Below are 20453 nucleotides of genomic sequence, written 5' to 3'. Positions count from 1 at the left end.
TGCTAGTCAGGAAACAATGTACTGGCTTTGGCTGGGGTATGGTTAATTTTCTTCACAGTGGCTGGTACAGGGCTGTGTTTTGGATTTGTGCTGAACACAGTGATGATGATGTGGAGACGTTTTTGTAATTGCTGGGCAGGGCTTACACACAGCCAAGGCCTTTCCTGATTTCTGTGCTGCCAGGCTGGGGAGCCTGGGAGGAGACACAGGTGACCCGGACAGGTGACCCCACCGACCAAAGGGACATTCCAGCCCATGGAACATCACGCTCGGTATATAAGCCAGGACGTTTGCAGCGACGGCGTTTGTGCTCCCAAGTGACCCTGAGGTGTGATGGGGCCCTGCTCTCCTGGGCATGGCTGAACTCCCACCTGCCCATGGGAAGCAGGGAATTCATTCCTTGCTTTGCTTGTGTGCGTGGCTTTTACTTTCCCTATGGAACTGTCTTTATCTCAGCTTATGAGATTTCTACCTTTCCCTTCCTATTCTCTCGCCAGTGCTGCTGGTGGGGGAATGAGAGAGTGGCTGAGTGGGGCTTTGCTGCTGGCTGGGGTTGAGCCACGACACCTTCTCCATCATCTTCAAGTGTTAGTCCACATATGCACTCACACTATGGGTGACTCTGAACTGACTTGACGCTTTCTGTATCAACCAGGAGCTGGGACTCAGAATCCTTCATGCAAACATCTCAGCACAATTCTGCTGAATGCAGCATCAATCCTAGATGCCTCTGTGGTGGCACAGTGTCTAGAGAAAGGGTACAAGAAGTTCCAGATGTCTGCTTTGAATATACCCAGGATGAAAACACGTTTTCCTTCTCTCAAAACTGAGGCTACTCGTATCATTCAGCTTCTGGTGACAGGTGCTCTAATTACTGAAAATAGATCCACATTGGCTGTTACATTCTGCCTGTTATCCACCTTGACAATCTCTGGATAGTGATGGTTGTATCCAGATTCTCCTTTCAGTGAGATATTCTTTAGATGCCTGCCTACTACATTTAAACTTATGAAAAATTCCAGAACCCAACTCCTGGCATCCAGGTTTAAATTCTAAGGATATTTGGAATTAGATAGCAAAAAAGCAGCAGCAGCCTGGCTTTTCATAAGGTTATCAAAGATCCTTTTCCTCTAGACAGTTCCTCCAGTCACCCTCAGTATCAGCAGAGGAGATACCAATGACAGTTTTGAAGGATTATACCATCACTACAAGAAAATAGTAACCTCGAGGATGGAAAAGTTCATGCTAAAGAGCACAAGCCACACTGACAGAAATTGAGGATGGAAGTGCAGTGTTTTAACGTTGCATAGGCTATGGCATAACCTTAAACACTTTGGTGTACTTCAACTTTCAGTCTTCAGCACACTTGAGCAATAAGGCTACACAGACAGCCACATGACCTCATGAAACCTAATTTTCAGTTGTCATTAATTCAGACCAGTTTCAATTCTAGATTAGTATCAGTCCTGATCTCACATTAAGCTATCTGTAGTTCAGGAGGAGGCCAGTAAGACAAAAGACCCACTATGATGTGAGAAAATTAAGACAACTTTACTAAGGTTTCCTTCTGTAAGCAATTAATGAAGTGGAGAAATGTAGAAAATTCCTCTCTCCAAATACAAGTGTTTCTTGTCTATCATACGCAATCTTGAGGAAAAAAAAGTCCTGCAGGTGAAACCTGAAGTAACAGCAGGTCCAGTCACCAAGCAAATGCAATGCAATGTCTGATAACTGTGCAGGACCTGCTCCCATGGGACTCTTACAAGAAATTCCTTAAAGATGGTAAAGTTAGCTCTCCTGAAGTCCACGGTCACAATCTTACTTACTGCCCTGTGTCCTCCTCATCCAATACTGAACTCATGAGCAGGGTCTTAGAAAGACTCAAATGCAAGGCAATTAAATATTAATTAAATCTCCCTCTTACCCACACCTTACAAGTTACAATGGCAGCAGTGTGGTAGAGAGGAAGCTAGTAGAGGAGTACTCTGTGGGACTCTGAGGACTACATACTAATCCAAAGTCTGTATTAGGTGTATAATAAGTAACTAAAAGAAGCAACAAAATGCAAATCTTGTGGAAGAGTACACCCAACTTCTGGAAAAAAAATAAACTGAAAATTCTATTATACATTTACTGGACTTATCCAAGGGAGCTGTGGTAATTTGAATAAAAGGAGATCCAACTTATTTTCTAAAAGCACTAAAAGAAGTTCATCAAATCCCTAAAGATACCAAGCTCTCTTGGCAGTTAAAAGAAGAGCCTTGTACAGATAAATTATCAGTTAATGGAAAAAGAAAAAAAAAAAACCCAAACAAAATCTCAGTGGGTTTCTGTAGGATCTGTACCAGGGACAGGTTTTGTCCAGCACAGACAATTATAAACATTTGGAAAAGGACAGAGAACCATGACAAAATACGCTGACAAAAGCAGGGTAGTAAAAACATGCCAACAGTCCATAACACAGCATAACAGATAAAATTAAAATGTTGACAAAACTCCCAAAATTGTTTTCGTGGAGGAAAAAACCACAAGCCCAAATGTACAACAGGCATGATAGGGGAAAATCTAACACTGAAATAGGTACCAGTCCTCAAAAAAAAGTCTTAATTCTGATTTAAGAAAACATTGGTTCAATGCTCAGTCAAGCAGCAAGGCTAATGTTATGAAAGTAGTATTATTATTAAATATTATGAAAGGAATGTGGCAGAAAGCAGAAAATCATACTGGCTGCTGAATAAACCTTTAGTTCTCCATACATGGAATGGGACAGTAAATTGGGAAGACATGTAAGACAATACAGAAGAGAGAAGATGAGACATGATAGCAGTCTATCGAATCAGGTCTTGTGATGCATTCATTAAAAGATGTGAGAAGAGTTACCTTGTTAATAGACAGAAAATACCATATGAAATAAGCAGGCACCAGGCTAAAAGGAGGCAGACACTAAGAGGAACTACTTCACTTGATGTAAGGACTGTGCAACTTTTCCATAGATGCTTTTGCGTGATGCTTTATACAGATTCTAAAACCATTTAGGCAAAGAATCAAAAAAACAACTAAGATTTATTCACACAAGGATACCACTTCTGAATTGCAGTGACCAAACCAAAAATAACGTATCAGGGCACTATCCTTGTAAGCCTCTGCTGGCCATACACTCTTCCCTATGCAACTACTGTTAGCCATTCTCAGAACTCAGCTCTAAATGAACTTCAGTAAAGGTCCTCTTGGCATTTCATGACTCAATAAATGACATTCTCATTTAAAAAAATACATGAAGTTTTTATTTTTTGGGTTTATGTCAAATAAATTTTGCATATTAGTATTGAACTTACCCCATCATAAATTAGTCTGTATGTAAGCTCCCTTCACATGGCTTATAAAGAAAACAGCAAAAGAATTTGGGGCATGATTATGTTTTATGCAAAATACCAACATTAAATTATTTGTATGTTACCATGAACATACTATCTTAACAGTTCAGAAAATGCTACATGCATATTTATTTATATAGCTTATATACTACCACAAACTGTATTGAACAAAAAACTTCAGTTGATCATAATAATATTTCAATATACCATAAAATTGAAGTAAATAACTCTAAATTTTACCTTTATCTGGGTCCAACTGTTCCTGGGACAGAATACCACACAATACTGGGTTCTTCCACACTCCCTTCTCTTGTGTAAGTGTTGTTAAAATGTGCAGTTCCTGGCTGCCATTTTCCATCAAGTTTTTATGAGCCACCTGAATAATGTATTTTACAAAACAAGGTATTGTTTTAAAAAGACATAAATAATGTGTCTTTCATACTCCTTTTTACCTTATGTTACCACATTAATGCCTTACCAGACAGAGTTACAGGTATAACAAAACAACCTTAACCTTCAGCCTATACAGGTTTTACTTCTGCCTCTGTTGCCTGAGATATAAGCTGAGAAACCAAAACAACTGAGTGCTTCAAACTCACCTTGAGATTTATTAACAGGGCTACTTCTGAAATTTCTGAAACTAAATTTTGAAATAGGATTCTCTTAAAAATGGATGAGCAATTTCTCTAGTCCACACATTGTTCTGGTACCAGGTGCCTAAACTTTATCTTCTCAAGCTCTTCAGCAGCTCAATTTCTATGTACTGGAGACAGTGAAAAAAATATTTTTATAATGTCGAAAGATTTTAGCTGTTAAGATCTCACTGCATAGTTCTATGCAAATATGAATAAACAGGCTGGAGTCTTAAAATCAATTAAAATATCTTCCATGGCATTTATATACTAGAATAAATTCTGTGAGCAGATGTACATTTGGAAGCAAAACAAATACCTGCAAAAATGTGTGGCTTAAGTAGCAATGCACAACTTACACTGGTCCTTTAAAAATAAATGAGCCAAGAAATGGCTCATTTTTCTTTTACTTTTCCACCTGCTCTCAAGGCTGTGGAACTCTCCTCAGCATCAAACACATTTCTTCAGAATTGATTTATATAAGGCAATTGCTAGTCAGAATTCACTCTAAAATAATCAGCCTTTCATCTTCCCATGTCATTTAGGCTCAGAATCCTGAGGTAACTGTATCTGGTCTTTTCATTATTATCCCTTTCTCCCCCTCCCCCACTTTCCTATTTTTTAAAAACTGTATGCTGGACCTCCCACTACATATTTCTGATAAATACTGAGAAGCAGAACTTGTTCCAACACCCTCCTTTAATGCAGTGCTCAAACCTTAACCAGCCAGTGCCCTGTGAGATTTAAAACCCTTCAGTATCAACTGAAGTTCACAAGTTTCAAACATACAACCATAAATAGTACAGAATGACCTATATGATAATATTTAATTTCTAAGAGTGTTAATAGTCAACTGTATTTTAAATCATGAATCTTATTTCAATAATCTATAGCTATTGTTTTTCTCCACAGCTGCTGCATGCAGACAGATGATATTACCTTCAGCAATTACTGCAGAGTATGCAGGATTTCCAGCTGAAGACCTTGCTCCTTACAGACAGGCTACATACTTAATATCCCCTATGGTTTCCAAACCATTCTGAAAAGTTATTTTCTTTATTTTATGAACTAAACTCACCTGTACAAAAGCCTGAAATTCTTCCCATTTATTTTCAGGTAAGTCCAGAGGCAGACACAGTAGAAGTTCAATACAGCTTCTAGAAGTCAGAAAGGAATTATTTGAGGAAATTTTTGACATTGAAATTGCATAATCAACAGTTCTTTATTCCAATATCAAAATAGTTGTTTGAAACACTAGCCACAAAACAGTTTGCTTGTTTGAACGCATAAAGAAAAAGAGGCCATGAACACTCTTGCAGAAACTGTAAAAGCAAGCTCTCTAAGACACTATAAAAAAAAAAACACCATCATTGAATCCAACTCTGTAAAAGCCTGTGCAAATTGATGCCCTTTCAGATTGTATGGAAATCGATAATAGCAAAGTGTTTCAAGCCAGGAATGTTGGCTTGCCCTAGGTCAGGAATCCTTGCCTTAATTCCAGCAACCAGATATTCTCCCTTACATACAGCATCCAGAATGAGCAAGGCAGGTGCTCATAACTGGATTGGGAAAACATTTCGGCAATGAAAAGTTAACACCATACAGACTGGTTTCAGTAACCACAACACCATACTCACAGTGCTAAACGTTCCAGCACAAAGGCAACGTTTTCACACTCAGAGGTAAGGTAAGGTCGTGCTTTGACGTAACTGCGGATGGCCACCGTGTACACCTCCAACAGAGGCAGAGGATCTTCCGATGTCTTCCACTTTTCCGCATATTCCAACAAAGTCTATTTAGGAAAAGGAAAACAAAATCCAAAAATCAGGAACAAATGTAAGTTTAGAATTTTAAATTTCTCACTAGTAGATCTCCTTAATATGAATTACATATTCTCAAAGCATGCTTTTTTTTCCCTTAAAATTTACCATTTCATTAACAACTGACACGTAAGACTCCACACACAATCATTCTCTGATCATATAAAAACGTTATGACTGACACTTTCTCCCTGCGGTAACATCAATGATTCATTTTACATTCCTATTTTCCAAATAGAAATCTGAAGAGCATATCATAGTTAAGGGACTGAAAACTCATTTTTAGACATTCATCTCTACAATTCAGCTTTTAAAGCAAGTAAACTTGAAAGTTTTAAGTATCTATTTTAATTTTCTACTTCCAGGAACAGTTTTGCTTTTCCCCTGCCTTGCCACCTTGAAGATACAGGTATCTTCAGGACATTGCTTTTCACAGGGTCTGAAAGGAATATGTTCTACATATTTTAAAGATATCATCTGTACATCAAAATCTCATTAGTAAAAAAAGTGGTTTCCTACTTGCCACATGAATACCTACATATAGTGATATCAAACTAAAACTCATGAAAGTGATGAAATAAACATCAGCAACCAAAGTGCAGAAGACTGCTATTCATTTCAGTCAATGCCAGGGGACTCAGACACACATTCAGGCAAAGTCATCATCCCGACCACATCCCCCATGGATCTCTGCTATCACACCTAGGGTAACTTGATGGATTGCAAACTAATCCCTACACCAAGGCTGCATGGAGTCTGTCATATTACAATGACCAATTGTGCTGTCTGCTTCTTGAGGGGCATAACACGCAGAAAGCTGAGGATAAGAGAGAGCAGTTTTGGCTGTCTGACACCCTGCCAAAAGCAGGGCCGTTATGATATATAGCTTGGAGAAATATGTTGATGGAGTTGTGTGTATCCTGAAGAACAGAGACTCTATAGCCTTTATGGGCAACCTGTTTCTGAGTGTTCAGAATACCATTTATTAAGATTTTCCTCCACCAGTACCTAGAGAAGCAGTCCCACAGGTTCTCAACAGAGGGGTTATTCCCTCTCAAACTGGTGCTAGCACAGCTGAGAGTGTAGCAAGTGCTCAGCCAGGGCACACTGGAGCTGCTCAGGAGAACAGCTGGGCTGCTGCCCCAGAGCTGGTGCATGGGCCCAGCTCCCTGCCACCCCCAGCTTCGTGCTCACCTTAGCCACTATGTGTCAGTGCATGCCCCCTGGATGCTGAGCTCCCTCCCAACAGCCTCTCTTACCTTGCTTGCTCCCACCAAATCACTATCATCCACAAAAGTGCTGAAGATATGCTCTGTCCCTTCATTCAGTTACTAGTAAAGAAGTTAAGAGACTATTTGCTCCAGTATTGAGCTTTGATAGGAAGCCACAAGCAGCTGGCTGCCATCTGGACTTTGTATTAGTAAGTGTTGGGGACCCACACTTCAGGCAGGGGACTATTTCATAGATTTGTTTCTAAGAATACTATGGGAGATGAAATAGTAGGGCCTGCTGATGTCTGGCAGAAAAACATCTGCCATTATCCCCTGGTCTGCACAGAAGGAAATCAGGTTTGTCAGTGTGAAAGCATGTTACACAGCTCATTGTGTCAAGGACATTTAGCAAAAGTCACCATTCTCTTTTTTTTTTTTTTTAAGGTCAGCTGTAATTAACCTAATTTTGACAACGTTTTTTCAATTCTGACAAGGTTTGTTCTGGTAAGGAAAATGAGAGCCCTCTGAGCAATAAAGCTCTTCTGCTACAGAGTTTCCCACACACCTGAATAAGAAACAGAATAAGGTGGTTCTCAACTCATTTAACAACAAATGTTGAAAATTTGTTTAATTTCTAACATATTAATACCACTATCTAAAAGAATTCGCTATATTTGGGATACAATGCAACTCAAATGATAAAAGAGAACTTGGTGCAAATTTATGTATCAGAAAGTAAGAAAACCAATGTTAACTATTTTAGAAATGCAAGCCATCATATCAAAAAACCAAGACAAAACAAAACTAGGTTTATTCCTGTCTTCAAATCTAGTTTAGCTAAAAAGCTAAGCTTAAGTTAAATTCAGCATTGTCTGTCTGTACTGCTTTAACCAGTGATGTTAAGAACATACTTAAAATTCTTATATTTTAATATCCAAATAAATCCTCTCAATAAAAAAAATGTCAACTATACTGAACAGATTTTTTTTTCAGAAATATGTTTCATGTGGTCATTTGCAATTACAATACCATCACCACATTATATATCCTTCACCCAAAACAAAAGCCCAAATGTATTTCATTCAAGGACATAAAAGGTAAGAAATATGCAAGTTTTGGCAAAGTGCTTCACTAAAGCCTGGTTTGGTTTTAAAGGCAATCTTACCACACGATCAATATGTGAGGAAGTTACATACTCTATCCCTCTCCTGCAGCAGAAGATGCTTCCAAGCATCGAGTGCTTCCTACTGGCACCCTTAACCTGACTGGAAAATGGTCTGTTTTACTGTAACACTCAATTTGATGCTCTCCTAAGAGCAGCAAAAAAGCACCACAGACCACAGCAGAGAAAACATGGAAGACCAAAACAGAGACAAAGCATGTAAGAAAAAACAGAGGAGGACTACATAAACAAGCTAAGAATATTAGCAAACAGTATTTCAGTACCACTTGGCAATTTTGCTCAATGCACTAGAATAATCAGATCAGAACAAAGCAGTTGCCTTGAAAGAATCTTGAAAGCAACTCCAGCAAAAAGTCTCCCTTTGTCCTAATACTCCCATAAGCAGAAGTACTGTGATTTCTATTACTGACTTTCATATGTGACATGTTTAAGGATGCTAGTGGCAAAACAGCAAAGCTGAACAAAAAACAGCCCAGGAAAGTACACTTTATATTCTTCAGGTTTTGGGTCTTGGAGCAGTGTTTTGGATAGAAAAGGCAATAACTTCTTCCCCTTGTCTAGCTGATATAAGTAGTCACCTTAAAAGAGTGAATAGCATAAGCTTCAGTTCACATGAAAGCCAGAGACCTGTAAAGTAACCCTCTCTCCTCAAACTGATGTTGTTCCTTGTTAAGAATTCACTAGAGCAATCAGTACTGCACCTTTCATGGTATAGTACTTGCAGGAAATTTAAAATAAAAACTACAGTCATATAATTCTTTTTCCTTTTGGAGTAAACTTTTTCTTCTTTTAAGTGCTTTGGAATGATTTGCATTTTTGTACTGGAGAAAACACCCCACAAGTGCATTTTGTTGAAAGAGTATTACAGCTTAACCGATTTCACACTTGCTTAAAAGACAATTTTCCCTGTAAAGGGAAAATGTGAAAACAAGTTGCTGGTGAGACTGAATAAAAGAGGGACAAACATGCTAATCTGAAATTCAGCACAGTTTACTGTTCATACTGATTCACAGACATGCTAGGAAAATTCTTTGCATTAGTTTGGAATGCTACTTAAGTCAGACAATTAGCTTTGTAATTGGTGATAAATAGTTAAAACTAACACTGTCATATAGAATTACTTCTCTTTCTGATTAATTTGAACAAATACACTTCTCTTTTTAGACTAAATATATATTAAAAAACCCCCAAACCAAACCACAACAATAACCAACCTCCCAAGTAGTAGCTAACATATAAGACCAAGGCAGTAACACTACTTTTACTCATCTCCTCTTCAAAAGACCACAGCAAACAGCAAGATTAATGTAAGCTTTGGTAAATTAAGGACATTTCCAACTTTGCAACCAAACCAAGAAACATATCCTGGAGCTGTCTCAAAGTGTTGAGGACAGGAAGAAAGAAGAAATGGTAAGAAAAAAGAAGGAGGCAGGAAGATATAACTAAACAATTAGTTGTCTAAGAAATGTGACTGAAGAGTATCAAAAATATTCTCACCTGCCATTGCAAATATGAGAACCTAAAGAAGAAACCATCAGGCCCAGTAGAGAGACACTGATTCATAACATGGCAAGGGACCCCTGAGACCTGTAGCAACAAGATCAGGACATCTCAAGTCTCATGGTGGGGGGTCAGCATGCTAAAGAAGCACCAGATAGGCAGGATCACCATCCAGGCTGCACATGGGGAGATACCAAATGCTGCTGACCCATTATGACACAACCATGCAGGAATTCTCCCTGCATGGAGAATAAAACAAATAGGAACTTTGCAGAAATACCATGCAGTCATTAATACCAGAAAACTGGATGAGAGAAGAATTATAAAAGCACTGGCAGAAACTATGACAGTCCAACAAAGATCACTACAATCTACATTCAGATTACTGAGAATAAACTGAAGTAAATAAAATCTCATTTTTAAGATATGAAGTTCATTAGCAGTTAGTCAAAATAGATATAATCAACAGATTGGCAAATTCTCAGAATACACCATCTAACAAAAAGTATTCAGAGTGTTGGTGACCTGTTATTACCATCTTTTTAAAGTGGCAAACACACTGTAAAGAGGAAGAAGTTTGTACTATAACACAGTGGCACTAATTTCAGCATTAAATAGTGCTATTTTTATCTCATATATATATATCAGCCTCTTCCAAGCCATTATGTGAACTATATTAAGCATTAACACCCACCACACCCTTCAAAAATATTCGTTAGTATGACAGATTTCCTTGTCTGGATGTCTCTAGACTATACAGCACTGCCATTATACAAAGAAAATTAAATTCATTCTGCTTTGCTTAATGAATCAGTGTTGTGCTCTGCTTACAACCATAAAAAGAAAGAATTTTACCCCCAGCCCTGGGCCTCATTAAGTTATTTATCTCCCTACTCGGGACATGCTTGTTAATCAAGCCAAGTACTGTGTTCTGAGCACAGCAGCAAAAGTTTTGCTCTTTGAGACTGAAACAGGCCTTTTATTTTAGCAGCAGGTTATACAGTCAAGAATCCTCTAAAAGTGGAATAATCTTGACCTGTACAATAAAAATATGTACTATACCTGTGATTTAAACTGTAGAAAATATACAATCACAGGTAAGGTTCAGACCTTACTTTTCAATCTTTATCAGAGCCCTTACAAGACTGTTGCTGTAGCAACCCACCCACAAGAGAATGCTTTACTGAACAATTTTCTTTGCTAAAACTAGCCCTACAATATCAAAGCAGTGGTAAAATATGTTTCATATTAAAAGACAGCATTAGTAACGGTTAACAGGAGTTCACGTGTATGGTCCACACCTACATGTTTCTTCAGCTCTGAAGAACAGATTCTTACCCTGAACACACCTGAATAAGGGTAGTTTATTTAAATTTATGTCAGGACATGCCTGGGACTGTCAGTTTCATTTCCTGCTACACCCACAGGACTAAGAGGCTGGGAAAGTGACAGACAGTGGTCGCACAGGTAAGCTGCATCTCTCAAACAGCTGCAGTGAGCAGCAAAACCTCTATTTCAGTGACTTTCTTCAAGCTCATCCACACAGAAGAAAATCCAAACAAAATGACACAACTGTGTTATGTGGAGATGAGTCTTAGGGAGCTGCACACAGAGAGTGGCTGCATGAAACAAGCTCCACAGTGGCAGAGGCAGCAAAGCAATGACAGAGCTCCACGCACCCAGGCAGGGGCAGGAGCTCCAGCACTTCTCAGCGAGATCACTGCTGCTTGCTGCTCACATGGAGCACTCCCACAGAGGCAGGGCTCCCCCTGGCACAGCCACACCTCTCACTGCGCCAGTACCTGCCAACAACCACCTGGTACAAAAGAGCAGCTGCCTTCAGAGGAACCACCAATGGCCTGATTCAAGAAAACACATCAAGCTTTATTCAAAGCTGGTGAAGAATAGCTACAGTTCTGCTATCATGAACAGAAATTTCAAAGGAAAGTGAGGGTTCCAGTCAAGAAAGGGCAACTGAAGAAAACCAGCAAAGCAAGTCTCCCATATAAACCATGCACATGATTTAAGAATATTTTTCTTGGCTTAAGATTCTCCCCTGTGAAGGTGACAGGTATGTTCTAATAAGCAGTCATAGCTTGTGTCCCTAGATGATGGATCATGAGGAAATGAAAATGAATTGGAGATCCTGAGTTTGGTATCACCATACAGAGGAAGATGCAGAGAGATGCTGTACCCTGTAATGAACCAGATAACATAACCACTTGAGTCAAATCAAGTTCCACTGACTGCTTTGGACTGGTTTACAATTTGATGCTTAGTTTTAAATGGACTGAAAGGAAGAAGACACATAGCATAGTTTGATCCAGAGTAAGTGTCCCTGAGGACTTTATCTTGGGACCAGTGCTTTTCAATATCTTCATCCATGACCCAGACATTGAGATCAAGAGTACCCTCAGCAAGTCTGCAGATGATACAAAGCTGAATGGGGTAGCCGACATGAGAAGAAAGGGATTCTACCCCAAGTGACTTGGACAAGCTTGCAAACTGTGTCTACAAGAACATCACAAAGCTCAACAAGTCCAAGTCCAAGGTGCTGCCATCGGTCAGGGTAAGCCCAGATGTGAGTACAAACTGGGAGAACTCATTGACATTGGCCCTGAGGAGAAGGACTTGCTTGTTCTCATAGATAGAAAGCTGAACATAAGCCAACAAGGTGTGCTCACAGCCCAGCGAGCCAGCTGCATCCTGGGCTGCACCACAAGAGGAGTGGCCAGCTGGTCAAGGGAGGGGATTTTCCCCCTCTACTCTGTCCTTAATGTGAGACCCAGCCTGGAGTGCTGCACCTGCGGTCCTCAGCACAAGACAGGCATGGACCTGGCTGAGCAGGTGCAGAGGATGATCACAGGAATGGAGCAGCACTCCTAGGAATAAAAGCTGGGAGCTGAGGTTGATCAGCATACAGAAGAAAAGACTCTGGAGACCTCACTGTGGCCTTCCAGTATTTAATTGGGGGGGCAGATATCAACAGGACAAGAGAAATGCTTTAACTGAACGCAGGCGAGTCTAGATTAGATGTTAGAAAGAAATTCTTTACTCAGAAGGTGGTGAAGTCTCATCCCAGGCACTGCTCAAGGCTGGGCTGGATGGGTCCTGTGCAACCTGATCTAGTGAATGGCATCCCTGCCCATGGCCTGGAACTACATGATCCTTAAGGTCCCTTCCAACCCAAACCATTCCAGGATTCAATGAACTTTGTACAATCAGGTTCCACAGGTGGTCATGAACCTGACCTTCACTTAAGAGTGATTCTGATCTCCCAGTCCCTGACTTATGGTGAGACAATACATGAAAATGATTTGTGCTATCTTATTCCTCCCTACAAGATTATAATTTAGAGAAATGAAAAAGCAGGGAAGAGATATAAAAATGATTTCTTTCAGTATTTGAATATCTGAAGTTTGTCTGTTTAAGCCTGCAAGTTTTCTAGACTAGTAAGGAAAGATCTCACACAATTATTCTGGCCAAAGGTAGATCAAAAACATCAAGTGCCAAAATCTTTAGTCTTCCTTTTTCAAAAAGTGCATGAAAGTACATGTTTCTTATCAAAATCATACGTCATTTTTCAGATACTCTGAAAAGCAGACAATTCTGTTAATGTAGTTTATAACAACAGAGATACACACAATTAATTAAGTCAATGGTCAGCTCACAACCTGAAAGACAAGGTTTTTTAAAGGAATAAATCAGCTTACCATGGCAATACTATTATCTGACAATAAGACATGGGGAGTGAGATATGATTGAAATAGATGTTCTTTGTGAACGGTTGTCTTGTACATTAGATCGTGTCAGAAAATCAGATCTAGTGCCAGACATTGCCTGTTAAATACATGTAACAAAAGGGAAAGGAAATATTTTATAGTACCATATACTATTTCTACCACATATGTACTGTTCAAGTACAACTTATCATCTAGAAAATGTTTTCTTTTTCCATGCAAACTGTGAAAAACAAGGCTGTATTTATTTCCCTCAGGTCTTGAAATATATTGCCTGTGGTCAGCTAAAGAACAGCACAGAAAGATAATGGCAATTCTAATACTGATCTTTAAAAGTTCCACACTACTGTCTGCTTGCAATTATTTAAACTCTTGCTTCCTCAAATTTCTTGTGTAGTACTACAGATGAGCACGAACAACCTTTCAAATACAGACAGCTGTATTTTAAGAATGTAATGCACAGTAATAGTCTCACTCCTGCTTGTCAATGTGCAAGTTACTAAAACATGCAACAGCGAGCCACGAGAAGCTGGCAAAGCAAGACACTGGAGCAGTAAGGGCATGAAAATACTGACTGTGTCTATTGGAAACCTTCCTATGCTGACTGCTGCTGAATGTGAACAACACTGACAGGGCAGCCATGCTGTCTTGTGAAGCAAACAGAACAGATGATGCCTCCTGGTTTTGTATTACCAGCACAATCCTCTCTTTGTATTACAAAACAAAGTGTAGCCCTGAAGGTAAGCTATAATACTCTTACCATTTAGAGCTAAACTGAAATTAAAATGGAAATGTATCCCAATATTCTGTACCCTATGCAATTACTTGTTCCTGAACTGCCATCCTTCTGCTTTTGACACTTATAAAGTAATTTTACTGAAGCTTAGAAAAGTGAGATTTACTAGATCTCTAGCAAAAAATATTTTCCCCTTCGTGATTCTGTACTTCATTTTTGTTGCCTTTTGCACTGATCTCCACACCTTGAAGACAATCACTACATGAAGACATGGATTTGAAAGTCTGACTAGTAGAGCCCCGATAATTTCTCTCTGCTGTATTTTTTCTCCAACAAAGAAGCAGTCTACTATTCAATTACCAAAATAACCCAATTAGTAAGATTAAAGACACCCCCCCAACCCCCCAAATCCTAACTCCAACCTATAATCTTAGGTTGCAGTTTTGGAAAGGAAAACTGACTTATCTGCTTCTCTCTAAAAAAGTATTTCCCATGCATGTTCTTCACATTGTTGACTTTTCAGGTATGGTAGTAACGAACAACAACTAACTGCTTACGTTGAACTATTACTCAAAAGAAAACAGAACCAGATTTGAAACTGCTGGTTGAACTTTCCTTTCCCAGGGGAGTTAGGAGCACCATGAAATATACAATAAAGTTCTCGCAGTATCCATGGTTCCACAAGAACTGTTCATCAGTCCTGGAATGTGCACACAGACACAACTCCCGCCTCCAAGTTGAGAATCTGCACCAGTCACATCTCGCCAGCAGATAAGCTCACTCACAACTCACAACAACAGGAAATGCTGAGCAATCTCAGATGTGCAGCACTCCGTCGCAGAAGCACGCGAGGCAACTGTGCACAAGCACAGCTCCCAGATGGAGCCACATTAAGGGTGTGCACACATCCTGATGCTAGGGTAACCAAGTATTTTGAGAGCTACAATTTGTGCAGCTAGACCAGCAGATACAGAAACTTCTAAAAACATTTCATAAATATATAGGTTTATGCAGTTGCTTTGAGATATCCAAGATGAAGACATTTCTTTTAAAAAATGAATATACTGGTGCTTTTTAATACCAATAAATTCACCACTGAAATACCTACATTAAATATAGATGAGCAAAAAGTTGTTTTTTTTTTTTTTTTTTTTATCTGTGAATTATATTCTAACTGCAAGGTAAACATAAAGCTGTTATAAATAAATTTATTGTACATGCATAAATTCTTCAGACCAAGAACAGAAGAATATAGTGAGAAATAAAACACCTTTAAAAAAGGAGTCCAAAAAATGCTGAATGGCCACTAAAACACTGCTTTGGAGAATAAAGACAGCAGAATTAAATGTTCTCCAGTCTTTCAGGATAGGCAGGAAAGTTCTCAAATTGCATGCAGAGGTGACAAGCCCTTGAATGGCAACAGATCATGGATACTGGAGAAAGTGCTAGAAATTGCAAGACAGCTCAGTCCCTGCCAAAGGCCCTGAATCCTAAGACATGAAACACAAGGAACATGCTGACTTGACGTGGGTTCTTGATCAAGCAGCTAGGTATAGTCATGATGGTGATGCTATCTTCTGACTTCAAAATAGCAGAATAAAAAGTTTTGGTTTGTTTGGGTTGCTTTCTGGGAAACAAACCTATTACACTGAATCTTGGGCTGAGATTAAACATTCATCTCATTCAATTCAAGTTTATTTTTAAAAGCTGTATTTTTCAGAGTAAAACTGTGAGCCTGATGCATAATCTGACTACTACAACCATTAAAGAACTGAGCATGTGATGAAGACAGCATTGTTCAAATTCCTGGAAAGCTGATAATAGTCTGCTTTTAAGGTCAATTTATGATAGCTTACAAACTATGCCAGGCTGCTGGCCTTGAGTCTTTTGTGCAATTCCAGTGAATCACATGAAGGCACAGAACTGAACTAGTAAGACAGAAATGAACCTGTAAATGAACCTGAACAGATCTCCCCTTCCTTGCAGAGTATCAGTCCTGGCCTGCAATAGTAAAATCATCCCCACCCCAAGAATTCAGTGTCAAAGAACTCAATTAGAAGATGTCTAGGATGATAGCAGGCATGACCACTGAGCAGAAGACCATGCACTGGGCAATCGTCCTCACAGCTTCTAAAAAGGAATTGCTTCAAGAAGCATTTCCAGACCATCAGAACTGAAGAGAACACAGCAACATTGCCTGTGCTGCCTCTCTCCTGTAAGCAAAATGAACAGACTGGTTCAGAATAGCTTCATAACATGTGTTCTTTTTAACTAACTATTTGAGACACTAAAAATAAATTAGAAATCCAAATTTAGACATATCTGGAGTCAAGAAGATTTCCTACCCATATATTAGTACCAGATGATGTCTTTGTGAAGTCCCACAGCAAAGTTATATCCTAAAGGGACACACACAAAAAAAAAAATCTTTACAGTGTTATGCTTCAATTATTCTCAGCCTTGATGATCTAAAGGTTCTAGAGATGAAAACTATCTTTTATTTTGTGATGTCTCTCCTTGCCTTTCTCTCCTCCTTGTTGTTCAGTGTTTTACCAGAAGATGGAGAACAAGCCCTTCACCACAAAAAATGCCAACTGCTGCAACTCTTTTTTTTTTTTTTTTAAACTGTGAGGTTAAGGTTCCCATGAAAGGTTCCCACCTTATTTGAGGAAAGTGGAGGCAGCTAAGGAATCACTGGGATGCAACCAGCATTTACATTCAATTTGTACAAGGACAAACTACCCAGCTAAGATATCAAATGAACAAAGTATTCACGCAAAAACTTGAACAGTTCTTGAACTAGTTCGGCATGTCAAAAACCCCCTTACTTCTGTGTCTAATTTAAACCAAGTCTACCTCAGACTGCCCATGAGACTTTACCATTAGGCATTAGAAATACTGTAAGACATGATTTTTTAAAACCTTTAAGAGTAAACTAAATGGTTACATAGTATAAATCCCATCTCTTTCCCATATAAAAAAGCACAGGGGGAAAAAAAGTATGAGTATCTATTGCTTTTGCTGTGGTATGACAACCATCTGATCAAGACATTCTCCACATCACCATGATCATAATCAATCTTTCCTTTCCTTTCACCTCTGTGTCCAACAGAAAAGCTCAAACATAAATTACTTGTTTCCATTTTGTTTTTCAGTTGGGATACCGTACAGGCTATTTTACAATTTTTTAGGTTAGAACAAAACTTACATAGAAAACCACATATTTTAAACCTGTCCACAAGCATCAGACAGAACAGCAGAACAGCACCCATCTAAAATACTGCTATCACAGATTTGCTGTAATAAAATCAACAAAACCACTTTTTATTTATTTAGAACTGTACACAGAGAGGTCATTTTACATCAAAACAACACAGCACTGTACTTCTAAATAATTTCCAAAGCAGTTCAATGATACAAATTAAAACTGGCACTACTTAACTGATTCACTATTTGTTTACCAAGGCTTAGCACTGTTACCTTGATTTTGTAGCTACACGAGTGCTGCAAGAATATTAGCTCTTACATGTTATTATAATACAAAACTATCCAGAATCAAACAGCCAAACTCCAGTATTTGAGACACTAAAAATAAATTAGAAATCCAAATTTAGACATATCTGGAGTCAAGTAGATACACAGCATCAGACTGCATATACAAAACTGTGGATGACATAAGCCAATGCAATTGTATTTTCTACAGGACAAATACTATTTAAATTATCTGATCAAAGAACATCAATCTCAATTTGTATTCAATTTTCATTTCTAAAGCCTATCAAGATTTTAAGTTGTTGCTATGCTATTTTTACTTGAATGTGTCTTCTGAATTGTTTCACAATAAAGTTGTTAAGCAAAATATAGCTCTAGAAAGCCAAGACTCCTTTGGCTGAAGAATCCAATGATGACGCTTTAATTCTAATGGAGATATTGAGTTGTGCCCAGAAGAGAGGACTGAAGCCAGACTCTTAATTCCATCACTTACTGCAAGATTGTATTTAAGCAATTGTTTTCACTCTCAATTTCTGCAGGCATGGTGCAGAGCTATCCAATTTTTTTCCCATTACAACTCCTCTCCTCCACTGACAGGCTGCAGTTCCAATCTTTGCTGGTTTTTTTTCTTTCCCTTCAAACAGAGAACTCCAGCTGCTTTCACACTTTGCAAGCCCATCCTAACATCACCGGCTTCCCTACTCTGCAGCTGAAAGCAAAGGAAAGTCATGTCAAGATTAGCAAATACTGAATCAGCAAGTCAACACTCATTCAGAGATGAATTTCAAAACCAGAATCTGAGTTTGCCAATTAGGTTCTGGTCCACAAAAAGCTCACAATGACTATATCATTCATTCCAGAGCAATGCACAAGGAGTAGATAGTACAGCAGAAAAGAGAGTTCTGAACCCATCACAAGTGGTTGTATTTCAGACTGGCATTCAGCTGCTTCCATTAACTGGATACTTGTTAGCAGCTGAGGTAGACTGTCTGCAACTGCTTCTGGAGCACAGCTTCTGGTTTAGTTTCATCCAAAAGACACTACAATTTCCACACTACACTGTTCCACAACGCAGAAAGAAGTGTGCCAACAGGGATGATCAGATCACTTTCAAAGCAAACCCTGTGTCTGATCCAGGGTATTAACATACAGGAACTCACTCCTTTGGCTCACACTTCTAAAACTGTTCTTTCAACCCCTGTCTCATTCATCTACTGAAGAGAGAATTTCAGAACACTAAAAGCAACTTTTGTTAGACTGTATGAGCAACTATGTTTTCATACTCTTGTCTGTATAAGTGTTTCTCTTTCCACAGGCAAAAAAATAGTCCACCCAAGTTCTGTTCACCCATGTATTTGAAGTACCATCTACAAGGCAGCACTGGTTTTTATTACTGGTACCTTCAGAACCCAGATACACAGGTATGCACTCTGTGATATAGATACCCATCACTTAACACCAAAAAAAAACAGTTCTTATTATCTAAACAAAGAAAACATGAGCTCAAATACCTTCAAGTACTAGTTTCCTGAACTGTTTTAAAGGTAATCCATAAAAGTGTTTCAAAACTCTACCCATCTACAAGCCTTTTTTTAATAAACATTCTCCCCCATCATCCTCTTAATTTTTTTTTGTTCTCAGACTGATCAAGTAAATCTAAAATCTTGCCTATCAAACCAGAAGACAAAGAAATAACTGATCTATAACTGAACTTTTTTTTTGTGGTGAAACTGGAAAAATTAACTGGAAAAATTAATACACATCTAGGTTTTATGTTCAAGCTCCATCAGAAAAGGAAAAGGAGCTTCACAGAAACAGCAAAAAATCAAGACATGCAGTAACTCATTCCTCTGTTCATACTTAAGGAAAGCTGTCCTCCCTGGAGACTTTTTAGAGACAACAGTTAAGTTCAGAATACAAAGAGAGAACAGGTAACTGTTAAAGAACTGACACTACTTGCTGACTAATTTTGATTTGTTCGAAAGAATTAGAATACTTTTGAAATCCAGTAAACGTAACCAACTACCCTGCAATGAATGATTCATTTTCTCAGTCTGTTCAAGCACTACACATTCATACATATATTCAGTAGCTTGTAACGTAACTACATATTATGTTGTTTATCATTCCACAAAATTAGAAGATATCAAAGTTGAACAAACATAGAAAGTTAGTAAGAATTACCATTAGCTGCTTTTTAACTCTTGCCTAAACAGATTCGCCTCAAATAACCACTTCTACTTAGGTCACTTCTGTGGATTTTTTTTTAAATAAAACTCACTGCAGCTCTAGTTACCATCAATATGCAATTACTAAACAGATTTCAATGATTCTGAAAATGGAAGAGTGCACTGAGTATGTGAACTCCCCTCTGCTCTCCCTATACATATTTACACCACCTAAGGTGTAAATGACCTTGATGACTTCTTACAACTCCTTTCCAGTAACTCTCAGGGTTGTACATCTCTGAGTTAAGAGATTGTGGGAAGAATCCATGTCATAATCTTAAAGGTAAGTTTCTTTATCAACTTCTTGAGGATTTTTTTTTTAACTATTATTATAATTCAGTTTTTAGGAACTTTAGCACCCCAACTCTTTGGCACACAAACATAAAAAGTTAGCCATGCCTCTAATCCATTAGTTATACATCACTAGGCAGATAACGTAACAACAACAAAATCTCAGGTTTGGTCTCTAATGCATATAACTGTGTAAGGGCAAGTACCCACTACCCTCAATTTACAGATACAAAACCAAGAGATGTA

General features: G+C 38.6%; 1 protein-coding gene across 1 annotated transcript in view; it reads right to left on the bottom strand.

Annotated features, from left to right (window-relative positions):
• ZNF292 (zinc finger protein 292) overlaps window positions 1-20453 on the bottom strand; it is a 49224-nt gene that overhangs the window by 17580 nt on the left and 11191 nt on the right. The window contains exons 2-4 of the mRNA XM_063150613.1: window positions 5644-5798; window positions 5085-5163; window positions 3615-3750 (exon numbers count right to left, since the gene is read on the bottom strand). Of these exons, the coding sequence (XP_063006683.1) occupies window positions 3615-3750; window positions 5085-5163; window positions 5644-5798 (370 nt within the window). The remainder of the gene's footprint in view (window positions 1-3614; window positions 3751-5084; window positions 5164-5643; window positions 5799-20453) is intronic.

This window comes from Melospiza melodia, chromosome 3 (assembly GCF_035770615.1).
Source record: "Melospiza melodia melodia isolate bMelMel2 chromosome 3, bMelMel2.pri, whole genome shotgun sequence".
NCBI classification, from domain to species: domain Eukaryota; kingdom Metazoa; phylum Chordata; class Aves; order Passeriformes; family Passerellidae; genus Melospiza; species Melospiza melodia.
Note: the sequence above shows the minus strand (reverse complement) of the source record. Positions and strands in the feature narration are given on the sequence as shown.